At 34.3% G+C, this 14,364-nt stretch overlaps 3 protein-coding genes across 4 annotated transcripts; 2 read left to right on the forward strand and 1 right to left on the reverse strand.

Moving 5' to 3' along the window:
- The first annotated feature begins 480 nt into the window (after window positions 1-480).
- On the forward strand, window positions 481-2,124 carry LOC133299394 (expansin-like B1). The gene is made up of 4 exons (XM_061498850.1): window positions 481-613; window positions 1,135-1,241; window positions 1,386-1,700; window positions 1,930-2,124. The coding sequence occupies exons 1-4, from the start codon at window positions 481-483 to the stop codon at window positions 2,122-2,124; spliced, it is 750 nt and encodes a 249-aa protein (XP_061354834.1).
- A 1,565-nt stretch (window positions 2,125-3,689) lies between these two features.
- On the forward strand, window positions 3,690-5,868 carry LOC133299392 (uncharacterized). Its single transcript, XM_061498848.1, has 2 exons — window positions 3,690-5,240; window positions 5,771-5,868. The coding sequence occupies exon 1, from the start codon at window positions 3,794-3,796 to the stop codon at window positions 5,042-5,044; it is 1,251 nt and encodes a 416-aa protein (XP_061354832.1). The 5' UTR covers window positions 3,690-3,793; the 3' UTR covers window positions 5,045-5,240; window positions 5,771-5,868.
- Window positions 5,869-7,654: 1,786 nt separating this feature from the next.
- On the reverse strand, window positions 7,655-13,433 carry LOC133299383 (GATA transcription factor 26-like). 2 transcript variants are annotated; one of them, XM_061498839.1, is made up of 8 exons: window positions 12,901-13,433; window positions 11,095-11,466; window positions 10,051-10,480; window positions 9,663-9,735; window positions 9,156-9,259; window positions 8,704-8,866; window positions 8,468-8,585; window positions 7,655-8,243 (listed from the first exon to the last, which is right to left on the reverse strand). In XM_061498839.1, exons 1-8 carry the CDS (start codon window positions 12,938-12,940, stop codon window positions 7,939-7,941), a joined length of 1,605 nt encoding a protein of 534 aa, XP_061354823.1. In that variant the 5' UTR covers window positions 12,941-13,433; the 3' UTR covers window positions 7,655-7,938. The 2 variants fall into 2 exon arrangements, with proteins under 2 accessions (XP_061354823.1, XP_061354822.1); XM_061498838.1 differs by having other exon boundaries at window positions 8,680-8,866.
- Window positions 13,434-14,364: the final 931 nt, after the last annotated feature.

A 14,364-nucleotide genomic window follows, 5' to 3' on the forward strand; every position in this document is an offset into this window, starting at 1 on the left:
TATGTGAAAATTAAACACATAATCTAATACAAACTACCAATACCTCTCACCACTAAACCAATCCTAGTAGCTTGTCTTTGATTTTGAATAAACAAAATGAACCTTTGACAATTAATAACATTAAACCACATGTTTAAATAGATAAACACCAAAACTTCTATAAATAACCTGTATTTGGGGTGGGGGGAAAGGGGGGGGTGGGGTGTGTTCAATATTCCTACGTTCTACTTCTGCACATCATTATTCCAATCCTTTTGCATACTATAAATCCATGTGGGAGAAAAAGTGGGCTATCCCAACACTGGTATGTACCTAATGCTGTACTATAAATATGACTCCATACATTTGCTTCCTATCTCATTAAGCCTTCTCTTATTTAATTTTTATTATTGCTTCATACCCTTAAGTTTATCGCATTGGTCTCTCTTAATTGCTGCATTTCTATCCTCCTCTTTGCTCCGGAGAATTTGTCATTTAGACATGGAACTTAGTCTTAAGCACCAACTTGGCCTTGTTTGTGTCATACTGCTCTTTCCTGCACTGTGTTACTGCAAGCAATATACCGAGTCCAGAGCAACCTATTATGGTACCCCTGATGGTTATGGAAATCCAAGTATGTGACCCTACCCTTCTATCTAGCTAGCTATATACCCATAACATGTGTTTGTACAAATAAGTTGTTTATACCAACCACCTTTGTTAGCCGGCTAGGAATTAGGATATATGAGGCAGATTATTCTTATACCGATGCAAGAATAAAATATGTTACACTCAATTTTGGTCGTTGATTCATTTGTATCTAATGGCTTAAGTAGCTAAATATTGAAGTCATTAGATATAAATGGAATCAATAGACTTAAGATTGAGAATATAACTTATTCTGGTATAAAATGATCTTGACTTTTATATATATATCCAATTTTTTTTTGGGAGCACATTTGCATGTTTCACTAATGATCTTGATGTTTTGAAACTAAATATTGTTTTCTTTCTATCAAAAACATTTCAAGAATTTACTTTTAACGAAGTATGCTTCGCTTGTTAGAAGTAAAATGTGCACTGTGTTTGACCTTACACTACTTTTAGCATGACATAACATATATAATATGATTGGTCGATCAATATATATTTTAGATGGAGCTTGTGGCTTTGGCGATTATGGAAGAACGATCCAAGATGGCAGTGTCGCAGCGGTGGCTGGGCTATGGAGGAATGGAGCTGGCTGTGGTGCATGCTATCGGGTAGTTTTCTTTCCCTTTCTTACTAATAATCACTATTTCTAATAATCCTTAGTAAAAGAAGGCTTCATCATCATTGAAAAAAAAAACATTGCTTACTATCTCCACTAATACTTTGTTAGTTGTCACATGTAAATGATGATTCAGGTTAGGTGCACTTTACCTGGACTCTGCAATCACAATGGAGCAATAGTGTTAGCAACAGACTATGGTCAGGGAGACAGAACAGACTTCATCATGAGCCCACGTGCCTTTGCAAAATTGGGACGAGACGCAAAAGCATCTGCAGAGCTTGCCAAATACGGTGTAGTGGATATTGAATTTGAAAGGGTGTCTTGTAAATACCCTGGTCAAAACATCATGTTTCATGTCCAAGAAAGTAGCAATAACCCTGGCTACTTCGCTGTTGTGCTTCTCTATGTAGATGGAGCATACGATGTCTCTGCTGTTGAGATGTACCTGGTATATCTATATTAATATCTTGTTGCACCCTTTTATATTATTCTCAATATAACAATTTCTAAATTATTAGATTTGAATATCAACTTTACCCTTTGTATTGGCCAAGTTTCATAGTAGTTAGTTTAATTTAAGTTTTACTTTGAGAGTGCTTCTATTCAATTACTTTACTTGTCTTCATGTGTAGTTAGTTGTATTGAATTTGATTCTTGAAATGTTGTCAATGGTGCAGAAAAACACCAAAGAATGGATGCCCCTGCGCAGGGTCTATGGGGCAGTGTTTGACTATCAAAACCCACCAAGTGGTGAATTCTATTTAAGGTTCCAAGTGAGTGGCAGTGCTGGGGTTTACTGGAAGCAGTCCAAGATTCCTATCCCTGGAAATTGGAAGGCCGGAGCTACTTATGACAGCAAGGTCCAGATTTAATTACTAATATAAAAGAAAAAAAGCACTTTGAAATCAAATAAGGCACTTTGTATGCAATTTGTTTCTGATTAGTGCAACTAAGAATGCTGGTTTGTGCCCTTTTGCCAAATGGACTAGATAATGGGGATTCATGTACTTTCCATCTGATACTAGATGGAATATAAATAAAATAAATGTAATACCCTTTCTCCTTTATTGATATTTGGCTGCCAATGCAACATTGCCTTGATGTTGTTAAAATTAAATTTATATTGACGCGTATGGCATTTGGAAAAATAGTGGACTTCTAGGGTGTGTTTGGTTGAGGTTTTCTTTTGGGATAGATGGGATAGATGGGGAAGTGTGGGTAGGTATCCCAAAATGCTATGTTTGGTACAAGTTTATGAAAAAAAAGTCTAGGAAAGAAGTTTGCATCGGAAACCATATTTCAGTTGATTTTGTGCTCAAATTCACTATTTAAGAATACCTCTTGAGATGTGATATTTATGGAAAACTAAGAAAGTAAAAAACTGAATGAAAATTGTGACCAAAGTGACCCTCCATTTTGTATTAGAAAACTAATTGTGAAGTTGTAAATTTATGTAAACAGGGACATTTTCATAATTGTCACTTATTTCTCCATCTATATTTTACCTCAAACCAAACATAAACTTTATAAATCTTACCTAATTTGTCCGGTTAAATTTTTTCCAACCAAAATATTTTTTTTACATTTTCCTACCAAATTTACTTTCTAACTATTTTCCTAGTATTCAAAAAAATTTTCCTCGACCAAATGTCCGCGTCACTTATATGCTTAATATTGAATGCCTTTCGAAATGGTCTTTATGTTAGTGTTACTCAAGGCTTTGTTAAGATTGGTGATATTCTAGTACAGGATGAAAAAAATGGATAAGTAGCTAACAATTTAGCTAGGAGAAACACGGGGAACAACTTTCCCCTCCGCATCAAAAACAGCTTAACACAAACAAGTAGTCATGACAAGCTGTGCCAAGATTTATTTTCCTTTAGAAGAAAAAGAAAGAAAAGGACAAATAAATAGTGGTAATGACTAGTTTATAAGATTTGTAAAATACTTTATCAGTGTAGTATCATTATTAAAAATTAATATTCTACAACTGTGTAAACAAACTGTGTGGTAAATCCATTGGCGACATGATTGGTATCATTGAAGGACTGGGATAAGCATTAAGAATAGATGGAATTCGCTTCTTCTTTTTCGTTTTTTTTAATGAGTTCCACTAATTTTTTTATGTTGTATTAGATAATTTATTAATTTAATATAATATGAGAAATAATATTTTCTTAATTTAATTTTAAAACTGGTTTCCAAATGTATTTAAAAAATGATAGATAAAGAAATTGCTTGCTTGAATAAATAGTTTTTAAAGCAATTCTAAAACAAAATAATAGATAAAATAAAAGAGAGGTTATATTTACTATTATTTATTTTTATTACTAAAAAATAGTGATAAGTATAATATATTCCTCGTAGTAAATAAAGAAAATATCTTCGTCTTATATATAACGAATTATAAAATGAAATTATTAGAGTGGGCCATGTTTCGAGAATGAATGTGGTGTTTCCCAACGTTGGTGGTTCCCGCGGGAAGAGCAACCGATCCAAATTTGCTAAAAAGATGTTAGGTTTGAATTTGAATGGAGAGATATGTGTGAGACGAATGACGATGAACCCTACGCTTTTATGGTAAATCTTTCTCGCATATCTTCCTCACAGGAGGAACACTTGAACCGAAACATTTTCGTCGGAGACACTCATAACGATAACGCAGCATCGCCGATATACGGCGATTTTCCGGTGTCTTCCGCCGGCATTGTCATGGTGTCTCTGCCGGAGTCCCAGGAGGAGGGTGCCCCCCAAGACGTTTTTCACACGCCGCCTGAGGAATCCTCGCTGCCAACTTCCGACGATCAGCGAAGGACGGTGACCGTTGATGTTGATCGTTGCGCGATTAATCAGGTCGTTGATGTTGATTGTGGGACCCAGGGATTTGTCGATTTGTGTGGGTATTCCGATGGAACAGATTTCGTCGATTTAGGAAGGGATTCGGAATTAGGGTTTTCGGATGTTCCGTTGACGCAGGAAATTGATGGCGGTTTGGTCGCTGAGTGCTCGCACGGTGTCGAAGGAGATCGTCTGGGCGAGATTCCCGAGTGCCAATTCGATGAATTTGGGGTTTTGCAAAGGGAATTGTCTGATTTAGGTGAGTTGCCGGTGAAAAAATTGAAACTTTCCGATAAGAATTTAGGGTTTGATTCTTCAAGGGATTGTTTCGGAATTCAATTGCAGAAAGTCGAAGAGGGTGTGGGGGATTGCAAGGGGAAACTGGTTTCTGAAGCTGACACAGAAAGTCCCTGCAATTTTGGGGAAGATCATCAACCTCAAGAAAATGTTCTTGATGGTGAACAAATACCCGTTGACGCTGGGAAAGAGGACAATTGTTGCAGAGAAATTTCAATGGACAAAAACTTGGGCTGTGGGGAAAATTTTGAAACCCAAGTAGTTCAATTGGAGTCTAAAACAAATGTTGGGGATGTTGAGTTTTGTGAAGGTGACAAATTGCCATGCACAGTGGAGGGGAACAAGTCTAGTGATGGGGTTATAGTCATAGAAGCTTCTAGAAGGCAAGAGAGTAGTGATGAGGAACCAGGACTGCGTGTGCTGCCAATCTCAATTCGTGATGGTTTGGAGAATGCAGCAAATGAATTGGAATCTGGGAAAGTTCGTGAGAAAAAGAAGTGTCCTGTTTTTTTTGTATTGAAAGTTCTCTCAGAAAACAATCGCCAAGTTGAAGATTATGTTGATAATGTTAGTTTGTTGGAAGCTGCAAAGCTTCGTGGTATTACTTTTCCTCGTCCAAGGTGGTGGCCGGACAAGGATGACTTCAACACACAGTGAATAGTATAAAGAAACTCTCTGTAAAAATTGATATTATTCATATTGTGCTACTAATCCCCGAGTGGAGGAAATGAAGTTCAATCCTTAGTGGATTTTTGTTTGTTTTGAGTACACTGACTATTGTTGTTAGCATATGGTTCTTTCAAGGACTTCAAATTGTCTTTGCTGTCTACTTTGTTTAACGGATGATAGTATGGTAGGATTCTAATTTCTATCTGGTTTTGGATGTTGTCTGTCACTTGTAATTGTGATCCAAAACTTGAATTAAGATCACTTTATGTGTAAATAATTAGGTAACTAGTTTTTGAAACCCCATTCTTAGTTTGTATTGAATTTATTTATGAGGTAGTAACCAGGTTTATATAATTATTCTTTTTTATATCACTTAAGAAGAAATAACTTAATATTGACTTGTATGTACAAATAAATTCAGAAATTAAATTATAAGTAAATAATAATATTTGGGGATTGAAATGTCTATTCACTCGATTATATGATGACTCAATTTTCAAAATTCTCTTAATTTCGAATGTCCCACGTGCTATTCTGTACTGTAATAACTTGTTGTCATTTGGTGATATCGAATATGTAGAAGGGATATTGCTGCATTTGGTGTATGTAATAGACAGCACTATGTGATAAATCAATGTGATATCATTATTATTATTTAGCAATATGTTTCTGGGATGCTTCAACTGAAATTGAAGTTTGTGTCTTCTTCTGTAGGTGAAAAGCTTCAATATGGATAGTTTCCCACGCCTGCTGTCCAAGTAATTAATCGGTCAGTATAACTATAAAGCATAATGCTCCGAATGTATAGAAGGTTGAATACTTTGTATAATGAATCATATCGTATAATAAGATTCAGAAATATAATAAAAAATAATTTAAAAATAATTTTTTTACTGTTCCCTACTTCCCTGCTGGACATCTGAAACGGAAAGTTTCCGTTTTAGTGTTTTTTTAGCAATTCTTTGTTGCTGAATGAAGTCTGAAAGTTTAAGACATTCCCAGTGTTTTTTTGGTGCAAGTCTTTGTTGCTGAACGAAGTTTGAAGACATTCTCTACTTATCTTTTACTGTTTTTTTGGAGCAAGTCTTTGTTGCTGAACGAAGTTTGAAAGTTTAAGACATTCTCTACTTATCTTTTAGTGGTTTTTTTTTTTTCATACATATTAATTTGAACGACTTTCCAGATTTATAGTAATATGAATTTGAACGTCCATGTTTCTCTAATCTCAAGGGACTTTTCATATTCGTATTAAATTAAATTTTGAACCGCTTATGAAATCAGATTAGATTAAATTGGATTCTCCATACTCATCTTAATTTCAAATCTAAAATCGCAATTCTTGGATTGAATTTCGATTTGCAAATTGAGATACAATTCAGAATTCCAATACATGTCATCATTATGTATCATCCAACCTTCATATCAAATCTAACAACTATCTTTGCAAGTACTCATGACTCGTGTTTGTAGACCCTATTAAAGGGGTAGTTCTCCCAAATCATTTTTTCGTTACGAAGGCTCGAACTCGAGATCTCTGGTTAAGGAACTTAGACTCCTTATCATCTGTGCCAAGGATGTTTTGTGTCTATTACTCTATTTTAACTCTTCATGAATTTTAAGACTTATTTTAGTTTGAAGACTTGAATTTCTCAATAGTTTGTAGCTTTGTATAGTTTTATTTTGATATAGTTAATGATTTATATGACTGAAATTTTAGACTTTTTGAAAAAACGAAAATCGATTCAATTCAAACCGAATAAAATCAGATTGGATTGAATCAAATTTGAAAATTGGATCAGATAATTTTTGCTTCAAAATCGATCTTATTCATATTGCAAACACCTCTAGCATCAACTGTCACCCCTACTCATACATGGCAATTTCTATGTTGCAACCATTGCACCGGCACTATGTAGATAGTTGGATTTGATTCACCTAAAAATCTTCTATCTAATTTAAACTTGGCTCTTATATAGGCCCAAATTATAAGGCTAATAGATCAGGCTAGATCTAAAATATTTTACACAGGGTTAGACTATTTAAGCCAAAACCTAACATGCTTGTACCCGAGAAATCAAAATTTGGCAATGTACTCTATTTTAGAAAATATGTATGTCAAACACCAACATGCTTCAACACGTTCCGATATGCAATCAATATTTTGGAACACGTGACTATCTCCACATACATATAAAACCTCAACTGAGTGTTTAAGAATTCAATCTTTGCTGCCAAAGCCTATACACCGTTCAAACTTCAAGCTAAAAGGAATACTGTATGAAAGACTATTGTGTGAATATGTATTTAACTTGTGTATCAAAGGTACTTTTGGACATGGACCCCTGATATACTACCACCACCAAATACTTCCTGCCCAGACTTCACACTCATATTTCATTTACCAATTAACCACTCGACCTAGGAATGCATGTAGACAAAGTACCTGTAGAATGTCAATCCATGGACCATGGGGTGACATACGATTTGAAAGTTGACTTTAGACAGAATAGTTATCTAGTTCCTCTTAATCCATCCCATAAAGCTGTCATCTTGCTTTTTATTTATTTAGATGAAAGTTGAGGTTTCTATAGGGAAAAAAAAAAGGGTGTCAAAATAATTCACAGAACATAAACTATAATATGCATACAAAACTCTGGAGACCATCACTCCACATTCATGCTACTTGTTACAATCTATACAAAAAAAGCCCATCCAACTTCCATCCTTTGGAAATCAAAGCTCAAGAAGGTTGCAAGGAAATAAAAGCACAACCATCATATCTCTTGTATAGGAATTTTGGTTTTTAAGACGCAAATCATGTGGACTCTAATTACGAAAGAAGATTCTATCCATACTCATCCAAGTAACCTAATAAAGATTAGTTAAGGATGAGTAGCATGTGAGTATACTGAGCTACTACTTGTGCTGGCTTGAGCACCAAAGCTTAAAGTTGGGTGCAGGAGCTCTGCCTGTGGAAAAGAACTGTTAGATGGCACCTCTAGCAGCAGATCCTGATCAGAATTCTCATCCACAAAGTTTAAAGGACCCAGCATGAACAAGCTACCATCATGAGGCAAAGCAAATAGGCTTTTTGGACTGAAGCTAGAGCCATCTTCTACAACTTCTTTGCCCTCACAGCCAGCCTTTATGATCACCCTTTTGGGGCTCCTCATTGTTGTCTTCAATTCTGAAAATTGCAAGATTAGTGTTAAGAATGAATCTTCAGTTAAATTGTAAATGGCAGTGAAAACCAACAGCTCAGTTCTAGTTTTAGTTACTAACTAGTTAACGGACAATAGTAACACACTTGATGTGTCTCAAAGTAAAAGCTCAACATATATGCAGCATTTTGCAAGATAGGTATATGAATATTTTTATTTTTATATGTTTGACATAAAGTTTTCAGCCAACCTGAAAAATTTTGATTTTGGCTGTCACGCAATCTCTTGCCATTTGCAACATTACTTGATGCCATACCAGTAGATTCCAGATCAATAGATTTTCCAGCTCTGCTTTCATATCTCTGCACCTATAAAAGGATGTGATATCTGATAAGTATCAATAACCAAAACTGGTTTATGGACAAAAAAGCATTAATATTTAGATAATAAACCAGAACAAACCTTGATGAAGTTATAGTATTCTACCCATTTTGACTGTGAGAGATTAGATAACGCAAGCCTTTTCAACATCTTGCAGTCTTCAGGTTTTGGCCCCAGCAAAGAGATATCAAAGACGCCTTCCCCAAGAAGTTGCTGAAAATAAGTTAAGTTCTCCTTGAATTGAGAGCTACTGAACATGATTTTAAGGCTGCACATACAACAAAACAACCCATCAATAATGTTGGACTCTATGAATATATTCTGTTCACTGAAGAGTCGGTTATCTGATGCATTATGAAATGCCTCTAATTTTCTTGGAACACAACATTTTATAATAATTGAGCATTTAGACTTCCGATTTACCAACCCCATCTTTTGAAAAGACAGACTTGAAACTTATGTTCAAGGCTTATTATGACTTAAAAAATACATTCAAAAGAGCATTTTATGATAAATTAGAATAAAATTCTGATCAAACACAAGTAACAGATTCTAACCCATCAGGTAGTTTGGCAGTATCAACCACAGGGAGATACTTCAGTAATTGCTGCTGCTCTTCATTAGTCAAGTTTCTCGTAAACTCCTCATAGTTCACTACAGCCTAACCAAACATAATAGCAGTTACATTAAACAATCAACAATTTGATGGGTATGAAGCTTTTCTGACCAATATATAGTTATAAATGTGTATGCAGAATAAGAAAAGAATACAAGACCCAAAAACATGAACATATTTGAACTTCAGTCTATCCTTAAAGATCTACGAGTAATTACATGAATAAAGAATTTAATAAAAGATTCTAAAACAGAGTATACATGCTGTGTGTGTCAAATAGCTTAAGCCCAATATTTTCTTATGCAAAACTCATGTTAGAATAGAACATTTGATTTGGATAAAGATGATATTATTACTTATTAGAAGCCTGGGGATGAATATTTTTGTCGACAAAGTTTAAAACAGCACAATCAAAATAGCGAGAAACTAATGCACATATGAAACTCACATTTAAATTTATTAAGCACAGTGGTGAATCATGATTTCCAAGAACTTGTTGTTTTTCAAGCTGATAATTGTACCTGAAATTAAAAACAGAAAGAAATATTAATTACTGAACAGTTAAAACTTTCTGACACTTCTCCAAAACAATTTCTGCACATTTATCTCTAATATTTCTTCGCACAGCCACAGGTATAAAGACAATCCATAAACACGAGAACATCCCTATACCACTGTTGGGAAAAAATACTGAATTCATGCTAGTACAGGAATTTGAATATTTCAGTAGTAGTAGACAAAATAGAACTTTTTTATCATATTAAATAATTATATTCTTGCATAACCGACTAGAAAAGTATAAATAATGAAAGACTAAATAGTGTAGGAAAACATGCCTTTTAAGTTGCTCCTGTTGCAATATTTGGCCAACAGAGTTTCTGACCTTTTTAACTCCCTGAGATGAGAAGTTCATGCCACTGCAATCACTATGCATAGGTCTGGTACCAGAACATGAATATGCCTCACTCATCAAGCTTTGTTTATTATCAACTGAAAGAGAGCTAGCCTCAGACTCTTCTTCACGAGCTATAGAGCTGGGATGCCTAATGAGAATGCTTCCATGTCCTATCTCAACAGAGACCATTGGTGTTTCGCTTTCAAAAAGAAGATCCTCCTCAGAAGATGCAGAAAAGTGAGACTGTTGTTCATGAAGAATTGTACATAAATCTTTTGTGAGCTTCTCAACAGAAGAAGGCTTTGAACGACCTGCACATGTCCTCTTTTTAGAAGGCACCATGGCATCCCAGACCACTGACTGAGCAGGACCTAAATTAACCAAACTATCTACATTAAAATTACTTGCTTTTATTTATTAAAGAAACAAAGGTACCTACTGCAGGAGATTAAATATCTAGCACAAAAACAGATTAAAAGTTCTTGATCCAAGTCAACCAATGATGAAGAACTAGATAGGTATGTCATATATGCAAAACTTGACATTTTACTCTCAAAAAAGTATTGTCTAGGGAATATAGATATACACTAACAATAGATAATTGATAATCAATATCTAATTGTAAAAATTGCCATTGCAATTGTTTTGAGACACAACTAGACCATCACTGTGGAAAATTCTTTAAATCACTTCTTGATTTCTTTTTGTCAAAAAAGCAAACTCATATGTATGATATGATGTACAATTAGATGCAAAATTTACAAGTCTTCTTTTAGTAAAACAAAGGCCTTGTCAGTTGATCTGCAATTCCACAATGTATTTCTTTTTCATTTTCCCCCCATTTAATTATTCTTTTCTTGATTATGCTCACATAAATGTGGACTGTCATAAAAATCCATACTATTTCAATAGAATGGACCATGCTGCCATAATCAGTTAAGAAGAAAAATCTTCAAATGAAATTGGCAAACAGTAATTGTCCAACCTGTTAAATCACTAGCATCTGTGCCACCAAATTGAACACAGCTCTCTGAGTTAGATACAGCTGACCCTGAACTTGATCTATTGCTTGCATCTTCATCTACAACCTTTCGGAATCCTTGGTTGTAATCATAGGCAAGCCCTCCAGATGCAGCATTATCATGGTTCAGCTTTTGTTTGACAAATTTCACTTCTTTGCTCTTATTTAATGATATGCTCTTTACCCTGGAAACACTTTGATCCTCATAATCAACAGTTTCTGCTCGAGCATGTAAAGGGGTATAATTTGCAAGTGTTCCCTTTGTCCTCCATCGAGATCCACATGCATTGCATAGTACTGGCTTCTCAGGTGGTCCATTACGCCAAAGTGGTGTGCCTATTGCAAGGCTTATTTGTCAGTAATCTATAAAATTTAAAAACCTTTGTAAACAAGAATATAGATTATCTCCAATTAGATACACAAATAACAACCACATATTCATATTTCCCAGATATACTAGAAAACCGAACTCAAACAAACAACTTAGAGTTGAAATAGCATCATCAACAAGTATTCACTATCATAAAGAATTAGCCATTTCTGCTTGATTTGTTAACAATCTGCCAGTAATTAAGCAGTTTAAATATTTTAGATAAAGCATAGCAATATCCTTTTGCAAGGAAAACAAGATTACACTCTACATTCCTCAAGCAGATATGGGTGAAACTCGAATTAAGAAGATGTGTAGACTGGTAGTGAAGACAATGCTGGCATTGGAACCAAAAGGACTAGCATTTATACGCTGAATATCACTCATGAAATCAATGTAAAGGCAATCTAAATGAAACGTTCTCATTTTTTTGGGACTGAAATCATTGTACTCAAACAATGGCACCTAGAGTTTTGAAGTGCTGACCAATTGCAATGACTTCAACACTTGGAAACTGTTTCGAATTTATCAGAAAGACAATGAGCATCTCTAAGGCTTAAGTTGAAGGATTAGTTCTATTGAGGTGATCAGTATGAACAAAAATTGTTTGAAATTGAGAAAGCTTGAAAATATAATAATGAATAATCAAGGCAAATGATTCTTAATTTTCAGCCATAAGGCAGGGAAGTAACAAGTTTGAAGTATGAATACAGTGCATGGACCAATATCCTCTGATACAAGGAGAAGTTGCTGCAGAGAGAAAGTGGCAACAAAACAACTTTGTAAAATCCTTTCAGAACACATGAGTGGATTAACTATGGACATTGCACAAATGCACAATTTCCGTCCTTTCTTTTTCTCTCTTTCTTATGTTCATATAATCCAAATGGGAAGAAGTGAACTGTGAGTTGACTCTTATTGATAAACACTTTCAACAGCAATAACTGTTCTGCCTATCCAGTAACAGGTCCCTACTAATATTCAATAGATTCTGAGCTTAATTTTGCACCAATTGCATTTGTTCATACTTCAAACATAGTCAAGGAAAACAAAGAACCACCAAAGGAGTGAGACAAACCAAATCAAATGAGAAAACTAATAAAATTTTCCAGAACTTTCAACTCCATATATTATAGGCAACAGGAATACTTGTACTCCTGAATTCTAAAACAGCCAGAAGAACATTACACAAAAAAATTTATTGTTTGATTATTTGGCCAATGGCCAGCAACTCTTTCCTTCACATATCTCTATTTTTATCAAAATCACAATCCATACCAACGGTTGCAAAACACACTTTGAATTAAAAAGAGAACAAATTTGAAAAAATAAGGAAGTCAATAACTCCTAATAAACAATTGCAAACAAAAAAACTGTATTTTGGAGATACAAGAACTCACTTGTAACTCCACAGTGATAGCAAGGTCCTTGCTTGCCCATGTCTCAATATTTTCCTCAAGTAAAGTTCGGGGGGAAAAAATAGGAAGAAAAAATTTGCAGAAAAAGGGGGAGAAAATAATTTTATTGACCAAAAAATAAAATAAAATTCAGAAAAAAATGAAATTTTTCTGAAAATATAAACAGTTGTTTTGAAGCTTTATTTGCAGTGGGTATTGAAGGCTTTATTCTGCAGCAAACCCAGAAGATAGTTTGCAAGGGAAAAAAAAAAGCAGAAACCTGACCCAGAAAAGTTTTTTTTTTTTTTACAGTCCTTAAAAGTTTTTCACATAAACAGCCACAAATCAAATAGAATTGCAGAGATTGATATCTGGGTATTATAGCTAGGAATCTGTACAATCCAATGGAAGGTAAAAGACCATTGGAGGAATCTCACAAATGGTAGAGGAAAAGAGGAAAGGAAGGTGCAATGGAGAATGAGACAGAGAGAGAGAAAGAGAGAGAGAGAGAGAGACAGAGAAAGAAAGAGGAAGGTCTGTGTATGTGACCTCTTGTGTTGTATTGTACAAGAAGTAAATGTTCAGCTTTTCCTTTATTTTTTTATTTTTTTTTCACCCACCTTCTCTTCTTTTCTTCCTTTTTTAATTGTGTTTTGTTGTTGTTATTTGAAAGATTTCAGTTTCCTTTTTGTTATACTAAAATTTAATTTGAGAATCATTAAATTTAAAAACTTTTTGAGATTACCATATAAAAAGAAAACAGATAGTAATAGTTAATAAGATATTTATGAGAATAAATTTACACAGATACATAATATGCTACGACCACGTGCTTTTTCATTCTTTTGTCCCTTATTAATTAATTAATAACTATTTTGTCCCTGATTCGAAATTATCTACCAATCTGCCCCTCTTTAGTCGACTACCTTGCATTTTTAATCAACTAAACAGTTGTTGGGAGATTTAATCGACTAAATCTCTCTACTTAATCGATTAAAATCATACTGACTTATTTTTTATTTTGTAAAATATGAAGATTTAGTCGACTAAATAGGGAGATTTAGTCGACTAAATCTCCCAGCAGCCATTTTTTGTCTGTTTTGGTCATTTAGTCGATTAAAAATGCAAGGTAGTCGACTAAAGAGGGGCAGATTGATAAATAGTTTCGAATCAGGGGCAAAATGGTTATTAATTAATTAATAAGGGGTAAAAAGGTGAAAAAGCCTACGACCACATCTTAACCGTTGATTTTCACCAATCAACTGTTATCATTTGTTGCGAATTAATAATTAATTAATGAGTTTAATTTGAAAAATGATAACCGTTGATTGGCAGAAATCAACGGTTAAAATGTAGTCGTAACATTGTGCGTAACATTATTTGTGTATCACAATATCCTATCCTTTTTATAAATCCCTGATGTTTTAATCAATTATTATTTAATTATGTAATATGTACCTTACTTGT

This window comes from Gastrolobium bilobum, unplaced genomic scaffold, assembly GCF_033153095.1.
Source record: "Gastrolobium bilobum isolate Gb01-03AN ecotype WA unplaced genomic scaffold, APGP_CSIRO_Gbil_v1 utg1549, whole genome shotgun sequence".
NCBI classification, from domain to species: domain Eukaryota; kingdom Viridiplantae; phylum Streptophyta; class Magnoliopsida; order Fabales; family Fabaceae; genus Gastrolobium; species Gastrolobium bilobum.